General features: G+C 42.5%; 1 protein-coding gene across 2 annotated transcripts in view; it reads right to left on the reverse strand.

Moving 5' to 3' along the window:
• edc4 (enhancer of mRNA decapping 4) overlaps nucleotides 1-18,809 on the reverse strand; it is a 35,649-nt gene continuing 16,840 nt past the window's right edge. For both annotated transcript variants that reach the window (XM_074632117.1, XM_074632116.1), the window contains exons 22-30: nucleotides 18,527-18,563; nucleotides 18,037-18,184; nucleotides 16,978-17,133; nucleotides 14,463-14,578; nucleotides 13,104-13,269; nucleotides 11,363-11,549; nucleotides 10,351-10,570; nucleotides 8,604-8,767; nucleotides 1-2,462 (exon numbers count right to left, since the gene is read on the reverse strand). In XM_074632117.1, coding sequence (XP_074488218.1) covers nucleotides 2,279-2,462; nucleotides 8,604-8,767; nucleotides 10,351-10,570; nucleotides 11,363-11,549; nucleotides 13,104-13,269; nucleotides 14,463-14,578; nucleotides 16,978-17,133; nucleotides 18,037-18,184; nucleotides 18,527-18,563 — 1,378 coding nt within the window. In that variant the 3' untranslated portion in view covers nucleotides 1-2,278. The remainder of the gene's footprint in view (nucleotides 2,463-8,603; nucleotides 8,768-10,350; nucleotides 10,571-11,362; nucleotides 11,550-13,103; nucleotides 13,270-14,462; nucleotides 14,579-16,977; nucleotides 17,134-18,036; nucleotides 18,185-18,526; nucleotides 18,564-18,809) is intronic.

Raw genomic sequence — 18,809 nt, forward strand, 5'->3', positions numbered from 1 at the left:
AAGTGAACAAGTCTTTTTTTATTCCAAAATGTTTAGGGTAAAATAAACCGTAAAAGATACAACATAAGCATCCGAGCAGAATGGGAAGAGGACAAAATAACATACACACTGGCCTCACACACATCTCCCACTCCGGGTAAAGCAGGAGTCAACCTGTCCGTCTACTCTGAGGACAATAAACCGGGTCTGGAACTGAAAGATGAAGCTGGTAGTAGTCAAAAAAAGAATACCTCTCTCTTTCTGTTGCATGATCATTCAAATATCTTTCAAACCAGCTGTCTTGGTAGTCAAATGTTTGCAAACACAAAAGATACAGATTCTCCCCTGCTGTGCTGTTTGAGCCTTTGCTTCAGATCCAACGTTTTTAACAACGTAAACGCTTGTAAAAGTAAAAAGGAACTGCTGTGGGATAACGCTCCAACATTACAAGTTGTCTAAAGGCCCAAACGGGATCAAAACATGAAGAGTACAATAAGGCACTTGCTAGACAAATCCAACTAAACAGAATCTAAACACAGAGGTCAAATGAACAGAACTTTTATTTTACAATCAGCAAAAACAGTGTGGCCACCCTGTGATCAAACAATGAATGCGTGTAAATGGGGCTGTACACAAATTATCATACACTTTCAACACACTTTTAAAGAAGAACAAACAGGTGCAGGCTTTTTCAATGTTTGGTAAAACAGATATTGTAAAGAGGAGGAATGATTTCTGAATCCAAAAAAAACCTAAATGACAACAAGGGTGTACGTCTGCAGTCCAACTAAGTGCTGCCTCCTAGAGCCTATGAGAAGTAACTGCACATCAAGTTCACAAACATTATTTGGAATAGCCTGATAAAAGAACATCATCAGTAACAAGTATGTGTTTTTATTATGTATTATAACTAGTTTGACAACTCTTAAAGTAAGTATACAAGTCTTACAAATGCTAAATGTTTATATAAAAAAGGGATAAAGAAGAAAAAACGTGGGGGGAGAAGTTTCTGATGGGTTTTACAGGACAGAGCTGTACACGTGGACGGCTGCCAAACTCCATGTTGGGCTTTCAAATTTTTTAAAGGGGAATTCTTTTCAGCCTGGAGGACCTTCACACATTTCAAAAATGTTATTTCTCATCCTTTAATCTTATTTGTATCCTTCGGAGACCCTCGTTAGAATGATTTGTGAAAACAAGGCCAAATGGAAAAAAAGTATGAGATATGCTTTCCATCCTGAATACCAACGCAGGAACAAATTCAATTAACTTTTCGGTAAAACAATTCAGCATGTTGATCCTCTTTGATGCACTGCGACGCCGAGATCAGGCGTGGCAATGTTGTCGTCTCCAACCTATTAAGAAATAACTGAAAGAAAAATACGCCACCGACAGAAAATGGCTTTGAGTGTTACATACTTTTGGTTGCTGGGATTAGCTTGACAAAAAACAACAACAACAACAACCTGAACTGAGGACGGTGTAATCCTGCAGAGTCGGCTCTAGCGAGGATGCTGGGGGGGAAAAAATGTGTCAAAGCTTTGCTGTTTTGCTCTTAAGGCCAAGATACAAGGCGACATTTTGAAGCAAGGCTTTTTTTAACTTTTTGTTCCTTCTGTTGCTCGGAAGTAGCCCCCCGCATCACGACTTGATCAGTATCCCAAAAAAGTCAGCATGTCTGAAAACACAAGTAGAACAAAAGAAACAGCGACGTTCGGTCTCGCGGACCGCTCGGGCTGGACATTCTTTGAGTCTTATGCGCGTTTGGATGAAGTGGCGTCAAAGGGAGTGTCAGGTGTGGTGTGTCTGGGAGACGGGGACGACCAGAAATTTCAGGCTCATTTCTGAGACGGTCTTTTTTGTTTCTTTACGGGGATAAAAAGATGCGAGACAACCAGAATGGTCTCTTTAGGGGGGAAAAGCAGCAATAACAAAGATCCTGAAGAACCTACAGTGAACTTAAAGAGTTGTCCAGACCATTATTGTCTTGCTTTGTAGGTATGTCCAGGAAACAAAAAAAAAAAAAAAAAACAGAAACGTAAAACAGCTTCTATTTCCTAACTTCACTGGTGCAGGTAGAGCAGGGGGAGGAACAGGGGAGAAAGAGTTGGATTTGTCGAGCTGGTCTTCTCTCTACAACCAACAACACATCCCGTCATCGGCTCCGAGGAGCTGGGGTGAAGCCGTCGCTGTTGCATTCTCCTTTAAAACATACGTGGACTCGGAACTAAAAAAATGGACTCGTGCTGTGTATCTGTGGGGGGAAAGGACTCTACTGCACCGCTCTTTAAACGAAGGACTAGTGGCTGACGAGCCCCTGCAGCATCATCATCAGGCGCCGCGCCCTCTTGCTGAGCGGGCTGTGGGGGTCCTGCTGCAGGAAGGCGAAGAGCTTCGGTCTGACCTGGGCCAACACGGAGGACATGTGGTCCCTCGTCAGCGGGTCGCCGTGGTCCAGGTTCATCACTGCGTCCTCCAGGTAGCTGAACGGGGACAGAGAGGGACAGAGACGTCAGATAATGATGATGACATGAAGACTAGTCAGGCACTTATTATATCTACTGCATATATGAGCTGGAAAAGAAACTGTTGAAGGCTGGCCCACGCTGAAAGATTTTTTAAATCTTAACAGATGTTGAAAATGTCAGAGATCCCCCACACATAACGACATGTTGTGTTAAATTCAGGTTGTCAAAGTTAACGCGTAAACGCAAATTCACTTAAACGCCACACATTTCTTTAACGCATTAATGCAACTTGTGATTTTCAAGTCGTAGCGGACTCAGTTTTAAAGCCAGAGGGAAGATGCTGGCATTATATGAAACTATAAAACCATTGGAACCAACCATGGCATACTAGCTTGTCATGAAGGAGGCTAAATAATTACATAATAATACATTTTGGCAAGGAAAAACTGGCATGGCCACTTTCAAAAGCGTCCCTTGACCTCTGAAAATGGGTTCTATGGGTCCCCACGAATCTCCCCTTTACAGACATGCCCACTTTATGATAATCACATGCAGTTTGGGGCAAGTCATAGTCAAGTCAGCACACTGACACACTGACAGCTGTTGTTGCCTGTTGGGCATGCTGGCCCTAGTTAAATTTAGCAATTTTGTTCCTACAGTGTGTGGAGAGCAACGATTTGGCCAAAACAGCACACCACACACCACCAGATTCCACTCATGAACAACGACTAAAAAAAAAACTAAATCTCGCGCGGATCAAACGTGACTTTTGTGTGAACAAACATAGCGGACGACGGGCAGGAAAGAATTATTGATGTTAGTTTTTGTACTACTTTGTACTGAAAATTCACAAAGGATGGATGGATGAAGTCATGGAAACGTGTTAAATAATCACTCGTGTTGTTGCCACAAATCAACAAGTTGGTCCTCCATTTCTGAGCTCCATCTTACTACTACTTTATGCTTGATTTCTCGTGTAGCGTGTACTCGGCAGAAGCCAAGAACAGTTTTTAAGCCATGAGGCAGGCTCAAGAAAAAAACAAGATGACAGAAAAATAACTTAGCACCAGAGGTCATTTTTGTTCTTTGTGGAGAAAATGATGAAATGAAAGAATATCTACAATCTGAAACTTCATTCATTGAGATATAATAGCAGTAAGGAGGTCAACTTGCATAGACTTTGTGGTTTGACCCTGGAAAGCAGGCTGCAGGGGGACACAGAGAAAGGCCGCTTCTATCGGTGTCTCAACTATCTTTCTCAGTTTGAATGTCAAGCGCTGTCCTTGATCACCTTCCTGGCTGCTGGCCCACTGTGCGTGTGTGTACCTTGGGCTTTCACTCAAATATCACAGCAGAAATTGAGTTATGCCACTGTCACCTGCGTCCTGCCCTCTCACTCAGGCTGCACTACATTTAACTCCTCAAATTAATAGTTTTTAGTGGGACATCTGGTGGTTGGACTGTCCAGCAGGGCTCTATTTCTGTCCTGCTACCCACCCTCTGTCTTAACAGTTTATATGAGCATTCATCTCCATGTCCGGAGCACTCCCTGATCCCAGTCGAGCATTAGAGCTGCTCCCACGTCGCCAGCTGGCCTGTGGCCAGAGTTCCACTCAACACACACAACGAACATCACGGGTCTATCAAATCCCCATAACACTGCCATCACACTCTTTATGACATTTGAAGTCACTGCATAGAGCACCACACATACCGATCTCTGAACTAGAGCCAGACCGATTCATCTGCCGATATCGGCCCATCGCAGCGAACATGTTGTCCGATTTGCACCGATATGAAAACTCTTAACATGATGTAATGGCACGATTTTTATGGCCCATAATTGCTGGTGATGTTACGTGCTGTGCCGAGGCTTTGGAGCGCGTGTCCGGGATGTTTTCTACCAATGACGTCATTGAAGACGCCCAGAGCCGAAACACAGTTGAGAAATTATTGTTCCTGAATAAAACTGAATGAAGTCCCTCCTCTATTATTTTCCTATAGTTACACAAGTACATTCACTGTCCTCTGCCCGGTTAAACCACTGCCTCCCATCTGTAAAATATCTCCCTGTCGTGTGCACATGAAGCCCAGATGAAGCCTCGTGAAATTATCCCTTGAGGGAACCAATTTCCTGGAGGCTTCATCCCATTGTTTACAGTCTGATGTATACGACCGGATTGTTTCACAAGCAGCCACTTCAAACTAATAAAAACTAAATCATCGTCAGACGATAGCCGATTGGTTCCGAGACTGCATTTCGGTGTCCCACCTCTTTTGCTTTGTTTACCTGCATTCCTGCCTGCTTGAACGTGATCGGTCACTACTACTCGGTGTACAATCGGAAACCAGAACGCCTCCGGTACCAAAATCTTGTCCCGTTGCCTCCAGATTCTACATGTGAATGCAGAATCTGTTTACAGAGATTGCACAGATACTGACTAGCTACTTTATGTCATGCAGGAGAAAATCTACTAACTAAATTGTGTCCAACCCTTTCAAACGCTAAAAGGGAGTGTATGTACGTTTTTACACATATAAACATGTATTCATTGTTTATTCTTTATTGCTAATGAGTGAACAGGTTGTAACCTAACCTAAAAGACGAGACCTTCCGCGACTTTCTGGGTCAGCATGTAGACTGCTTTTAATGTGAAGACTGCGGGCCGTTTTTTTCTGGGAATATCCAACGGATGTGACGTCATGCTCGCTCACGAGTGCCTTTACTCTTTTCAGCTCCGCTACAGGGCTAACAGTGTGCAACCATAGCTAATGTTTGGTTAGCAACGGAGTCTGCTAACGCCAACAAATGACCTTCCCCCACCACAACTCAAGAGTCCAACACAAACTCCACAGAATCACAAAAAAACAGTTATATCTAGTGAAGCCCGTCTTGCAAAACAGGAATGTGACCGACGTCAGGGGATAACTTGGATCAACATCAGCCGGGCCTTTGATTCATGGAGGAACATACGTTTGGTTTTGGGTATCAAAACGGAGCTGGCAAGATTCCTATTGGACAGGTAAGTTAACATTACTGCTAAGCATGTGAAATATATAGTGACACTGTGGTTTTAGCTGCCTATCTTGCTAACGTTAATCGCCATGATGCCTGTCAATCACGTTCAGTCTCGTACAGTATGTGTCGCATCACTGTTCTAACCGATGCTCGCTCGTATCTACGTAGCGCGAGCAACAGGACGCTGACTGCCGGTGACTGAACAGCCACAGGTGTCACTGTTAACAAGCAATTTCCGACTCTTACACACAGACACTTTTAAAAAAAAACATACATTGAGTTGCTCTTTATGCTTCCTCAGTTCACATTATTCTTGCATCAGTTTGGAGAAAAAATGTGTTCTTCAAAACCGGCTACTGATCCTGCTAACGATCCTCTGGTCCCTACAATCCTAACGCTGCTTTTGTTTCTCTTTGGGAATCTTTTATGGATTCTTCTAAGATATTATCAATCAGAAGTACAGAAAAGGAAAAGCTCCTTTATCTTGTGCAAAGCCTAAAAAAAATATACCGAACAAGTGCTGTAGTTTTTTTTGTCTTATCCCAATATTAATTGACTTCTATTTACTCATGGGAGCTCAGAGTTTTCCTGCACGGCTCAAATCAAATTTGCCATTAAAGTAGGCAAGAGGGAGAAGATGTTGAGGATTTTTGTGATTTATCCTGTTTTGATCTACTGAACTCCCTCGCACCACAACCCATCCGACTGTGCTCCGTCCTAATAATGCCTCAGACTGAACCACACCCTGCTGCCTCATCTCTCTCTCCAGATGGCACAGAGCGGCACCAGGGGGCCGTATTAACAGTAGTAGGCAGCGGCAACGTAAACCCAGAACCAGACAGGTGATCCAGAGACAGAGTGGTGCTGTAAAGGGACTCTGATTAAGAAAGAGGGTTTTCTGGGGGAGGAAAGAACGGGAGGAGAAGGGAGGGAAGGATTCATAAGAGAGAAGGACATGAAGGGAGTGAGGTGGAGGCTCTCTGAGGAGACACATCCATCTTGAGAATAACAGCACAACACACTCTTCTGTTAAAAGAGCAGGGGAAAAAAACAGACGGGAGTGCAAGAGTGAACAACAGAATACGAGACACAAGGACATGGAAAGAACAGAACAATAGAGAGCATCTAAAAACTGTGTAGCTATTCACAGGATCATCTGCGCTCCCCGGACAGCCATGTAGCCGGGCTACAGACGGAGCCGGGTGATGGGGTCAGCAGTTTAGCACCGTGTAGCGCTCAGGAGACGAGGAATAATGGACATACGATGGAGATGAGATGGGGAGCAAAAGTTGAGGCAAAGACTGATCGACGATGGCACAAGATGAGAGATGGGAGAGAAGTCGTGTGATGCAATTCAAAATGTGTTCACCGCTATTGCTTTGTGATAAAAATGAACTTAAAATGAAGATATTTTGGGAAGGAGTGAGCTCGTACAGCTCACAGGTTTTTGATTAAACCCAAGTTATGCCTGCTGCATTGCAAGACAGGTCTTACATCAAACTACAGTGGTGTGAGACGATATGCTGAAAGTAATATGAAAAGTATACAGGTGAGATTTATCAATATTTTCAATTGGAAACAGCGCATGCATTTCATATGTCAATATTCACACATGCTGCAATTCATTATTTTCATGTGCAAAAATTATTATTTTAATTACAGTTCTAGCAGATTGTCAATAATTCTGCAATTGTTCCAAACAATTAAAGCTGGCGTTGGTAATTTTCCTCAAAAAAATGTTTTTGTTATATTTGTTCAAATTGTCATTACATCCCGACAGCAATCAATAAATCAAATGCTGACAAAAAAAGAAAAAGAATCTGGTATCTGTGGCTGTCGCAGGACTGTAATAAGCCTTGGACAACCTACCTGTCTGTCTGCCAAAGTCGGGTGATGCCATCATAAATTAAATGTTTGAAGTGCATCCACAGATATACCCGACTTCAGTTTAACAGCATCTTGACGAAAAAACGATGTTCATTGAGCTTGATTAACCCGGAAACTAACGTTATAGCGCTGCTACAGCTGACAAGACAACAACTGGTGTGCTGCCAAAACTTCCCAGGTGAAACTTGAGTTCCAGAATTTCTGCTGAGTAGTAGACATAAACAGCTGTTTGGGTCACAGGGCGTACTGAAAGTACACGTGTTGTTACAGCCCTAATGTGGACATTTAATTGCAGCCTATTTTAATACAATTCTAAATGTGCTTAGAGAGAATTACTTTCACCGGACATTATGACCAGTGTGTGTGTGTCTGCTCGTCTCTCTCGCTCGCTCTGGGCAGGAAAATCAAAAGGTTGGCAAGCACGGGATACATATTTTATCATTTGTCAGAATCAGATTATATCATATATAATATATCAGGATAATATAGCCTAATATATAATATATTAGGCTACTCCTTTAGACTTATCCTTTTTAATAGATTATCAGTGTGTTTTCTTGCCAGATTTCCTCTCAGCTCGTCAATAGATCAGACAGACGGCAAAACTATCGCTGCAGATGGCGACCCGGCCGCGGAGCTCTGTGGAATGGGTCCGCACGTGTGTGTGTGTGTGTGTGTGTGTGTGTGTGTGTCCAGCTGTGTCGCTCTCAGAGCGGATTAAAGAGCAAGTGAAAAAGCCAGCCGGGGAAAGCAGGCAAATGAGTATTGAAAACATTTTCAATTCATAATCAATGCGTCATCTGATCGGCCTTTCTAGAGACCAATGGTCAAACTATTAAGTTAATTACTGTATAAGAATGAATATCGTCCAACAACGATTGGTGGCCGATTGACCGGAGCACCGTTAGTTTCACCCAAAATCACTGCCATTATTTATAGAAAGTTTAGAAAAGGCTTCTGCTTACTAACATTAATTATCATTCTTGATATCTCAAGACATTGTCATCGTCATGAGAGTTTGTATCTCAATGACGTAAACCTCACACATTGTGGAGCCCACACTGTGTCGATTGTGTTTTGACTTTCAGTGTGTTCATCTTCAAATTATCCACAAATTATAAACTAAATGTTTACTCGGACCCCCGGGGAGATCCGTGTAATCTTCAAGAAATACTGTTACTATGGATGAAAGTTAGGGAAAAAGGAAAAAGAACATGCGGTACCAAAAATGGCATATGTAATAAGCTCACCTGATTTTGAGCTCAGAGCGGGTTGTCAGGTTGGAGGAGAGCTGCTGGATAAGCGACAGCAGCACGGGCTGGCTGAGTGGGCAGGCGTGCTGTCCAAACACCTGCTGAGAGTCGATGGTATCACACACATACAAGACCAAGTTCAGATCTGTCGCTGACAGAGCCTGGAAGGAGAAAGAGAGACGGCATTATATTGAGATTAAACCATTTTTTATGAATCTTTGCAAACTCCAGTTCAAATATCTCTTTCCCTGCAATAAATCTACAAGAAAAACATTCCTGTACAGCCGCTGGGGGCCTCCTAAAGGAAGGAGTAGTCCATCATCCTTAAAGTGAGAAAGGGTTTGACCACAAGCTACCTCCTCCTCAGTGGTTGTATGTTACTTCTAAAACTAGCCAGAGAAATGTCTGGAAAGATAGTACAGGTTTTGCTGTTATGTTTCTTGTTGACATCTAAATGTAATAAACTACAAGACGTTTCCGTACCACAATAATTAGCTAAGAATGGATGTAAGTCAGGGATTCTATTAAAAGTATGAGCTTATGAGACAGGCTATTCTGATGTTTTAAAGCATCAATCAAAAAGTCCATGGGTCAAGAACTGAACTCTACGCACATCAACATGGAAGATGACAAATAGCCAGAGACACTGAACCAGTGGGGATGGTAAAAGTAGGGGAAAAGAGTTTTCATCGGCCACTTAAGAGGAAGTAGAGATTAGGGGTGTAACGGTACACAGAATTCGCAGTTCGGTTCACACCCCGGTTTAGGAGTCACAGTTCAGTACAGCGAAAACCCCCCGAATGCATAAGGATCCGATTCTTTTCATTTATTTTGAACAGACAGTAGTGCAAGTGTCAAAGACAGACACAATCCTCTTGCTGGGAACTGAGGTAATATTTTGCCCACTGGCAACTTGTGTGTTCGATGTGTTTCCATTTACATCCTCTACAACAGTGGAACAACGCCGACACACCGCCAGGCGGGTCTTCCAGCCCCTGGTGTTTCACGCCAATCAGCGAGTCGTGCTAACCTCTTGCGTTTGGTGCTTACAGCGTACGCCTAAAGGTTTCCGGGCGGAAACCCTTGCTTGTGAACAACATACCGTGTATTCTGTTTGCACCGGACCGTGATCTCTGTACCGGTTGGGCACGTATTCACAAACCGTTACAGCCCTAGTTCAGGTCAGGGCTCCAGAGTGCGACCAAAAATTGGTCAAATGCGACTAAACATTTTCATTGGTCGGACCGGGCGAGCATCAAAGCTTGTACGTACATAATGTGTTAAGAAATTATCAATGTGTGGGCCTATGGGAACTGACAAAACGCTCAAAATGTATTATTGCGGCGCCAAAAGGCATGGAGAAAAACTTTGGGTGCACCTAAATGAAAAAGTTAGGCGCACCAGTGCAACCAGTGTAAAAGCCCAACAGATACAGAGCTAGTTAGGAGAAAACGCAAGCATAAGTGTCTGATGCATAGCTGAGGCACTGCTGGTGTTTGCAAGTGGGACTGTGTTAAGTAGTTGCAGTAAATTGGCTTTCTGGGCCTTGTAGTCCAGGTGGGCCGTCTGTGCGTGAACGTGCATGATAACAAGTTGTGTTTGCATTCATTAACAGTTGGGAAATACAGTTCAGCTGCAGAGGCTGCAATATGTACAGTGCTACACCTGCTTATATCTGTATGTGTGTGTGTGTGTGTGTGTGTGTGTGTGTGTGTGTGTGTGTGTGTGTGTGTGTGTGTGTTACCTGCTGGAAAGCCTGGTTGAGCTGGCCCTGCTGGAGGAGCTGCAGGATGTTGGCCTGCTGTGTCTGGTAGTCTAGGTGTGCTGTTGGGACGGGCGTGCCAGCCGCTGACCTCATCGCCTGCATGATGCTGGAGGTAACCACCACCTGCTGCTCCTTCATCGCCAGGCTCACCTCCCCTTTGACAATTCGCTGCACGTGGCTAAGAATAGACTCCTGCAAACTGGGGGGGGAAACAACAGAAGAGGAAACATGATTAAGATCCTTCAGATTACATGTATTTTCAACCACTATCCTGCACTGTAGCAGGCTGGCCAAGTCAAGAAACCCCCATTCAATCATTTTTTGAGAGTGTAATCTTGTCTCTATGTTGGCACAAAGTTTGATTGAATTAACATACTTAACATACAAGCTATTTGAATCTCTGAGTTAAAAAAAAACACAATCTGTCTCTGCAAGGTCCGGCGTTGTCATGTCCTTTTCAAGATCCTAAAGTTTTAGTTGGCCAACTACTTTCTCTGTGCTCCGCCCCCGACAAATCTATAAACTCTAGAGGCCAGGAAATTAATTGCAGAGGGAACAAGAGACTCGATCGAATTTATGTTCTTACATTAGCCCCAGGATTAAGCCTTGCTTGTTTCTACTCTCCAGCCCATTATGCACCTGCTCAATAGGCAGTGAATAAGGCCAGGGCTGCTGGCAGAGGCATCTGCTGATATGCACATCTGATATTCAAAATATCCGCTTGGAATGTCAATCAATACTATCAGATCAATCACAGAGAATAATATTAGTTAACAGCAGGATTCTTTTAAAACTTGATGGTTACCACTCATCGTACTGAGCAGGCAATGTCAGTGTTTTTTTAAATTTTAGTATTAAAAACTGTAACCAACTGATTGATGAGAGCAGTGTCTAATTACAGCATGATCATATTTACGGAGATATGTAAATGACAGATAAGGATCACAAGTGTCTGACAGTGTGGTCAATGAGGGATAGCTAGGATACATACTTTCCCACCATCATCTGGATCTGGTGCTGGACGTCTGCCCGGACATTAGATGTGATGTTATTGGCCAGCTGATCGGTGGAGCTTTGGAAGCTTTCGATCGACTGCTGGAGCTGAGCGATCACGGGGTCTCGTGTCTCCTGCTCTCTCTGCTTTCTGTTCTTCATATGGGTCTCAAGCTGTTGGATGTCTACAAAGATGAACAGAAAATCAGTTCTCACCCTCACACAAGCAAACAAACATTATACAGTAAACACACTCAAAACTGCATTAAGCTATATTTTGGTGGTTAACATCAGATCAAATCACTCTCAGTGAAATGTGAAAGGGTAAAGCAGTAATGCCAAACCAACTGACAATTAACAACCAGCGCAGAAGCTCTATAGAAAAAAATAATAATCAGGCAGCGAATTTATGTGATGCGCTCTCAAGTGCCACCGTCATAACTGTGGTGAGTTGAATTGAACACAATTACACTGACAGTCAGGGCCGGATTAAGACATAGGTCATATAGGCGTTCACCTTGGCGCAGAAGCTGGCGCCAGTTGCCCTCTAAAAAAATAAATTAATACATTTATTATATATAGTTATTTCCTCATTTTCTGCATTGAGATAACAAATGAACAAATAAATTAAAAGAAGACACACTTTTCACCCCTGTAACTCCCGTAGTGAAACCGACTTAACACTTTTAAGCCAACAATATCAGGGACCAATTGTTTATTTATATTATAATTGATCTTTTCCTCGCCAAAATGTAGTGTAATTTGGAGCGTTATTTAGCCTAGCAATGAATTCCTTAGGTTTTCTAGTTTCACATGATGCCAGTATCTTCACTCTAGCTTTAAAATGAGCCCCCTACAACTTAAAAATAGCAAGTTGCGTTAATGCGTTAAAGAAATTAGTGCCGTTAAAACGAATTAGCGTTAATGCATTATTATCGCGTTAACTTTGACAGCCTTAATATACATTAAACTTCATTATTGCACTTCCATGCATCAGACAAACGTAACACCATGCACCAACAACAGAGAAAATGTGGGTGCTAATGACACAGCTGAAGGCTTGCACAGTAGCTAGATGGCAATGCGGTTGTTAATGCATCATTCACAACGTTGCAATCAATATTTACACACAAAAAGCTAAACCCTGAATTTGGTCGTGGATTAAATTTAAATTGGAACTAGCTCACAAGAGCACAAATGCTCAGAGGGGAACTGTGGCCTCCCTATTTACTGCAGGGGAACTCTGCGTCTCCCCTCTGTACACATTATGACAGCCTTGGTTAAATTTTAAAAAACACCTAGCTGCCAGCTTCCAGAGGTGAGCATGAGCACAATCTCAGAATAAATAGACTGCTTATCAACACATCAGTGCCCTGGCTCAGTCTGAAAAGGCATCATTATAAAAGATGTCCCTGAGCTTTTTGAAAGACATGGTTATTTAATTAGACTTTCAGATAAAGAGACCCTGATTTCAGGCCTAGATACAGGGATCAACCAACATAAAGAAAGTACCAATAAAATGTTTCTAACGGAGGACATTGGACATGGTGAGCCACCAGAACAGCTTCAAGTGACACCTCCAAAACGTTCAAGTGTCTGGACATCCAGTGAATGAATAGTTATATAATATATTAATATAAATACTTTAAATAAATATTTATTATCGATTGACAGCCCTGATTTTGACATGTATTTGCTGACAAAACCACAAATGTTGATGTTTGATAAGATTGCCTTACATTCTTTTGTGCCTTGTTTAAAGCTGTCGTTGATTTGTTGAAACATGGACTGGCAGCCTCTTTCGAAAACAGGCAGCACGATGCTCTGGAAGGCGTCTTTATAGGCCGCCTGGATGGGCCCCTGCATCGCTTCGGCTGCAGCTCGACCAATTGCGTCCGTTGTGTTCTGTGAACAGGAAGCGGGTACAGTGAGAAGGACAGGGGCCTGTACTACAAAGCAGGATTTGGGATTAGCAAGGTAGCTTCAGGTTTAACGCTGGGTTTTCAGTCCTACGACGGTGGTTCACTTCTTACTGGGGTAGATCGCCATGGCTAATTAGGCTGAACACCTAACCTGCTCCGGAGCAGAGAGGTCAACTCGTACAAAAGCACCGCCTACTGACCAATCAAAGCTCTTTCCGCAGATCGTAAGATAATGTTACACAAAGAAGTTAGAAGTCAAAATAATAATCCAGGCTAAAAACAACACAGTTTAAACTGATAAATGCAGAAAGGACAGCTGGAAAAAAAAAGTCGCCGGCTGTGTGAAACGAACCTGGGAGCAAATAAAAAATAAATGAATAAATCCGTCAGAGTCGTGCGTTTACAGTCCTGCAGACTGTATGCATGGCCTTGGTTACTTTGCTACCGGCACTGTTATGTATGCTGTGGGTGATTATAAGACATGAAAGTAGGCCTGCTTATCGCTTTGAATTATTATCTTTATTTTTTTATTTGCTCCCAAGTCTGTTTTCACACCACCGGGTTTGCAGCTGAAAGAAGGATAAAAGTGTCATACACGCCACAATTTCCCCTTAAGAAATAATAAAGTATCTTCTATTCTATTCTATTCTATAAGCAACATGTTAATTTAACGGAATACACAAATATATAGTCAGATCTACTCGTGCTCTAGATGTGGAAGTGATATTATAAGTCTGTTAATTTATGCATTCACACATCAGCAATTTTTTTTTTTGCCAGCTGTCCTTCCTGCTTTTGGCAGCTTCAACTGTGTTGCTTTCAGCCTGGATTATGTGTTTACCTTTGTATTTGTGTAACATTATAGTTTGCTCTTGGTTTGTAAAATGTGCCGCTCTGCTGGTAGTAGACTTGTCCATGTTTGTGATAATGATGTGGTAATATACTGCAAATACTGCCCCTTTCATGTGAGATTGAGAAACCCTGGGTTGATTTACAGAGTTGATAACCACCATCGTAGGACCGCTTAGCGGGGTTGCGGTTGTTAGGGTTGGTTAAGTCAGATAACAAGAAGATGCCCTGGGTATGTTGAACTCGCTTCGTAGTACAGGCCTCATGAGAGAGAAGGTAGTGTTGTGAAGATTTCGGTTAGGACAGGATACAGGCTCAGCCACTTACCTTGGATTTGACCACCTTGCTGACGTTGTCCTTCAGGGTGATCTCCACAGCGGTCAGCTTAGCAGCAATCGTACTGCTCAGCTGACCTGTCACTGGCTCCAGACTCTTAGAGATTGCTAGAGAGGGGAGAGAATAAGCGAGACAGATAAGCAAGACTCCCCTTTAATTTGTCATGTGGTCAAGGCGGGAGGAAAAAGAGGCGGGAACATTTCATTCTCAAATTAAAGGGCGGGAGAGGCGAGGTAAGGAAGTATCTCTCCAGACAAGACTGCTTCATTTTAGTGTGGCATTCCAACACACCTCAGCCGCCCTAACATATCTAATTCATCTTATGCCTAGGGTGATCTCAAGCATTAAAACAACGTTGTAATTTATTGATGTACAGACTAGTGTGCACTTTCTGTCAATTTTTTCCAGAGAAGATGAAAGAAAGAAAACAAAATACAGTAAGTAGACCAGATTCACTTAAACTACCAAGGGCCAGCTTATCAGGCAATGTTGCAAGCTAATTTTGATTCGAGCTGTCAGATTGACCTTATTAATAAGCACACAGGTTATGACATGATGACCGATCCATATGAGATACAGCTTCTTTGATAATGTATAATTCAATGTTTCCGCCATCTGTTCATTCAGTCACAGCTAAGGATGGGTACCAAAACTTGGTATTAAATGGGTACCGGTGCTAAATTATTAAAGACCCGAGTATAGATAAGCTTCGACGTTATCGGTTCTTTTATCAGTACTTTTTAACGTTTTGGTGTGAGCTATTATCACGCTGCAGCGAGCATCTCCTCTGTTATCTGTGACGGGGCTGAGCTCCTCCACACACACGAACAGTAGAGCAGGGAGGCCGCGGGGGAGACAGAGAAGTGAACCAGGTGAAATAAAGATAACTACAACAACTAGGCTTGTTACTGTAAGTGCAATAAAACCTTCGCTAATAAAAAGCCAATATTTTATCAATACACAGGTCCCAACCGGTCGAGGCAGATGGCCGCCCGCCTAGAGCCTGGTTCTGCTCAAGGTTTCTACCCGCTAAAAGGGGATTTTTCTTTGCCACTGTTGCATAACAATGCATGCTCATGGGGGATCTCTTGTTGGGTTTCTAAATTATAGAGTATGGTCTACACCTGCTTTATATGAAAAAGCGATTCAAGATAACTTCTGTTATGACCTGACGCTATATAAATTGAATTGAACACCTGCTCAACAAGCATAAACATGATGCAAACGTGTAGAAAAGCAATATTTCGATCTGCTCTGTCCAGTCTCTCATCCAACACTGCGCTGCTATGTTTACTCAAGCAGAGCGCGCTAGCTCAGTTAATAGTGAATTGTTATAAACAAGCTAAAACTAAAGCTGTCTGTATGTAGTCTAACTGTTTGGCTTAGTTCAGTGTGACAGCCCCCACCCTCTGGAACTGTCTCCCCATAGAGCTCCGCAACGCACCATCTCTGGACACCTTCAAAAGACTTCTCAAAACCCACCTCTTCACCAAGGCCTATGGCCTCTAGCTACTGCTATGTTCCATTGTTGTGTTTATTTATGTCTTTGTTAAGCGTCCTTGGGTTTCTTGAAAGGCGTTATATAAATCCAAGTTATTATAATTATTAGTTTGCCACGTATCTTAAATTCTGATGTATTCTGATGTAATCTGCTGGCTGAGACAAAGCAGCCCCTCCTCCCTCTACCAGCGGTACCTGCAGGCAGTGATTCACATCAGCAGAGGACGGGAGAAATGACTGATATTGAGTGATGTCTGTGTTCTTCACTCTTTCTTAACTTCAATCAGGAATATGATTTATTTTATTGACATTCTAGATTTGTTTCCAGTGAGATGATTGAGTTTATATAGTGACTTTGCTTTTGGAAGCATTCCTGTTGCTGCTCTAAAACTAAATTGAGTTATATTTAAAATATAAATAAATTCTAATCCACTTGTGAATGTATTCCTTTTTTAAATAGTATACTAAAAAAATGATTTAGTTATGAGAAAGAACCGATAAGAGTATCAATAAAGAACCAAACAAATAAGGAGTATCGATAAGAGTAGTAGTAATGATAAAATGCTAACGATACCCATCCCTAGAAAGGGATACAGATAACGGAGAGCATTGGAATCAGAATGGTACTCGACATCGGCAGATACCGTGAGGTGAGGTGAGGTATGGGAATCAGGAGAGAAAAGTTGGATCAGCGTATCCCTAATTTAGGGCGTTTTCATATTAGGTACGATTGATTCATACCGTGCCCAAGTACGACAGACCCCTCTCCAGAAGCAGAGGACAGGAGACACCAGTGTGCAACATATGTTTAGATTTCTACTTAAAATTATCCTTGTCTGCAACTTGCAAAAAACTACATGGTACAATAGCACCATCATCTGGTAACAAATGTGGATGACTGCTCTTACACACAGTCCGCTTGGTCTCAGCAGAGTAAAGCTCTGCTCGGTTGTCTCTGGGATTGCTGATTTTGTTCTTAATGACGTGTTTTTACGTGTGTTCTTACTTTGTGGGACTGTTTTCTTCATTTCCTCTCGTAGCACCTTGTCCATTTTGTTGGTTAGCACCGAGCTGAGGGTGTGGCTGAGCTGCTGGCTGAGCTGTTCCTGAAGCTGCTGCTGATGATTCTGACTCTCTGCCAGAACCCGCTCCAGTCTGCGCTCTGAGGTCATGAAAGGTCAAGGCTAACAACAATATGTAGAAGGCTCATCATCAAGACGTGCATGTGTTCTGTTGTAACAATTTTGTAGGCGTTTGTCAGAAACGACACGGGCTGTGTTCGAAACTGCAGACTAACATACTATACATACTAAGTATGGCGTACAATTAAATATGTAGTATGTTCCAACTGCATAGTACGTGGATTTTGTGTACGCGAGAAATGCCCACATGTATACTAGATTAGCAAGAATTTTTGGGTATGAGATGTGAGCTTACTGGACATACTCAACCGCCCCAAGATGCATTGCGACTCTTAAGATTGTCCAATGGCAGACTGCGAGGCAGACGGATTAAATAATTAACTGTTGGATAAAACAATTACAAATGATGGCAAGTGATGTTAAAGTACAGTTAAAGGAACTGTTTGTAAGAATCAGAAATTGGTTGTAACAGCGACACCTGTGGCCGTTAAGTCAACTAAAGTGTGTGAGCGAAGGCAAGCAGGCAGGCAGAGGAGCAGAGCACAGCCGAGACTCCGGCCCTGGAGACCAAAGCTACAGTCTCCCCCGCGTCCTCCGACTGCGGCCGACACTGTTTTTCAAGACGGGCTTCACTAGATATAACTTTGCGGTTTTGGTGCCTCTGTGTAGTTTGTGTTGGAGTCTATGTCTGAACAGCGTAGACACACACGAGCGCGCATGGGACACCGACCTGGATTGATTTATACGTGTAAGAAGTTACAAACAGTCCCTTTAAGGCTTTTGGCTGAATTAAAATGTATCTTTTAATCAATAAGGCCTTGGGTACAGAGAGGGCTCAAGTTTTTCACAAAAAGTTTCATATGTGGTGGAAATGCAAAACTATCAACACAAGATTAGTGAGAAGGGCAAAGCCTGAAGGATACGTTCTTGTTCCTGGTGGTTGGTAAGGACGTGCTCCACCCGGGCCATAATGGTGCTCTGCATGGCTTCAATCTGTCCACGCAGTTCAGTTAACTCCCTCTGCTGGCTACGCAGGAGCATCAACAACTCGTTCTGTACTTCTGCATTCATCTATGGGATGGAGAGAAAACGATTGAAAAAGACCATGGGAATGTGCTGCTGAAACATATAAATTACCCGTAATCAATATTGTTGAGTTTAACACTGATACAAGTAGGCAATTATTTGCTAACAGAGTGTAAATGTATTTCAAATCTGCTGTATAGGCATCCAACAGCATCTTTTGATCATTTGCTGTCCCCTAGTGGGCAAAAATCAATTAATGGTAATGTGTTTCCCAGAGAACAAATCATTAATAACAAATACAAAATAACTTTACTTCCATTCATAGTGTCATTGTGTCCATTAATGAATACAAAAGAAGATAACCAATATGTTTTGAGATCACCTTACCTGACCAGAGTCCATCTGCCTGGAGTGAGACAAATCACTGAGGAGAAAGGAGAAAGAATGCTCAAAAACCTTAAACCGATAATACTCAAACCAATGACTCAAGTATCATATATTTACGTAAACTGATTGTTCTCCAATTGATTAAATACAGATATTGACATCAAATAAATGATTGGTATTGTTTCTTACGGTAAGTTCACACCAAGCGTGAAGTGAATTTTTCGCGCTGTGCAATTACATACAAAGTCGTCACTCGCTTATTCACAGGAGTTGAAATATTTCA

Source organism: Sebastes fasciatus, chromosome 4 (genome assembly GCF_043250625.1).
Source record: "Sebastes fasciatus isolate fSebFas1 chromosome 4, fSebFas1.pri, whole genome shotgun sequence".
Taxonomy (NCBI): Eukaryota; Metazoa; Chordata; class Actinopteri; order Perciformes; family Sebastidae; genus Sebastes; species Sebastes fasciatus.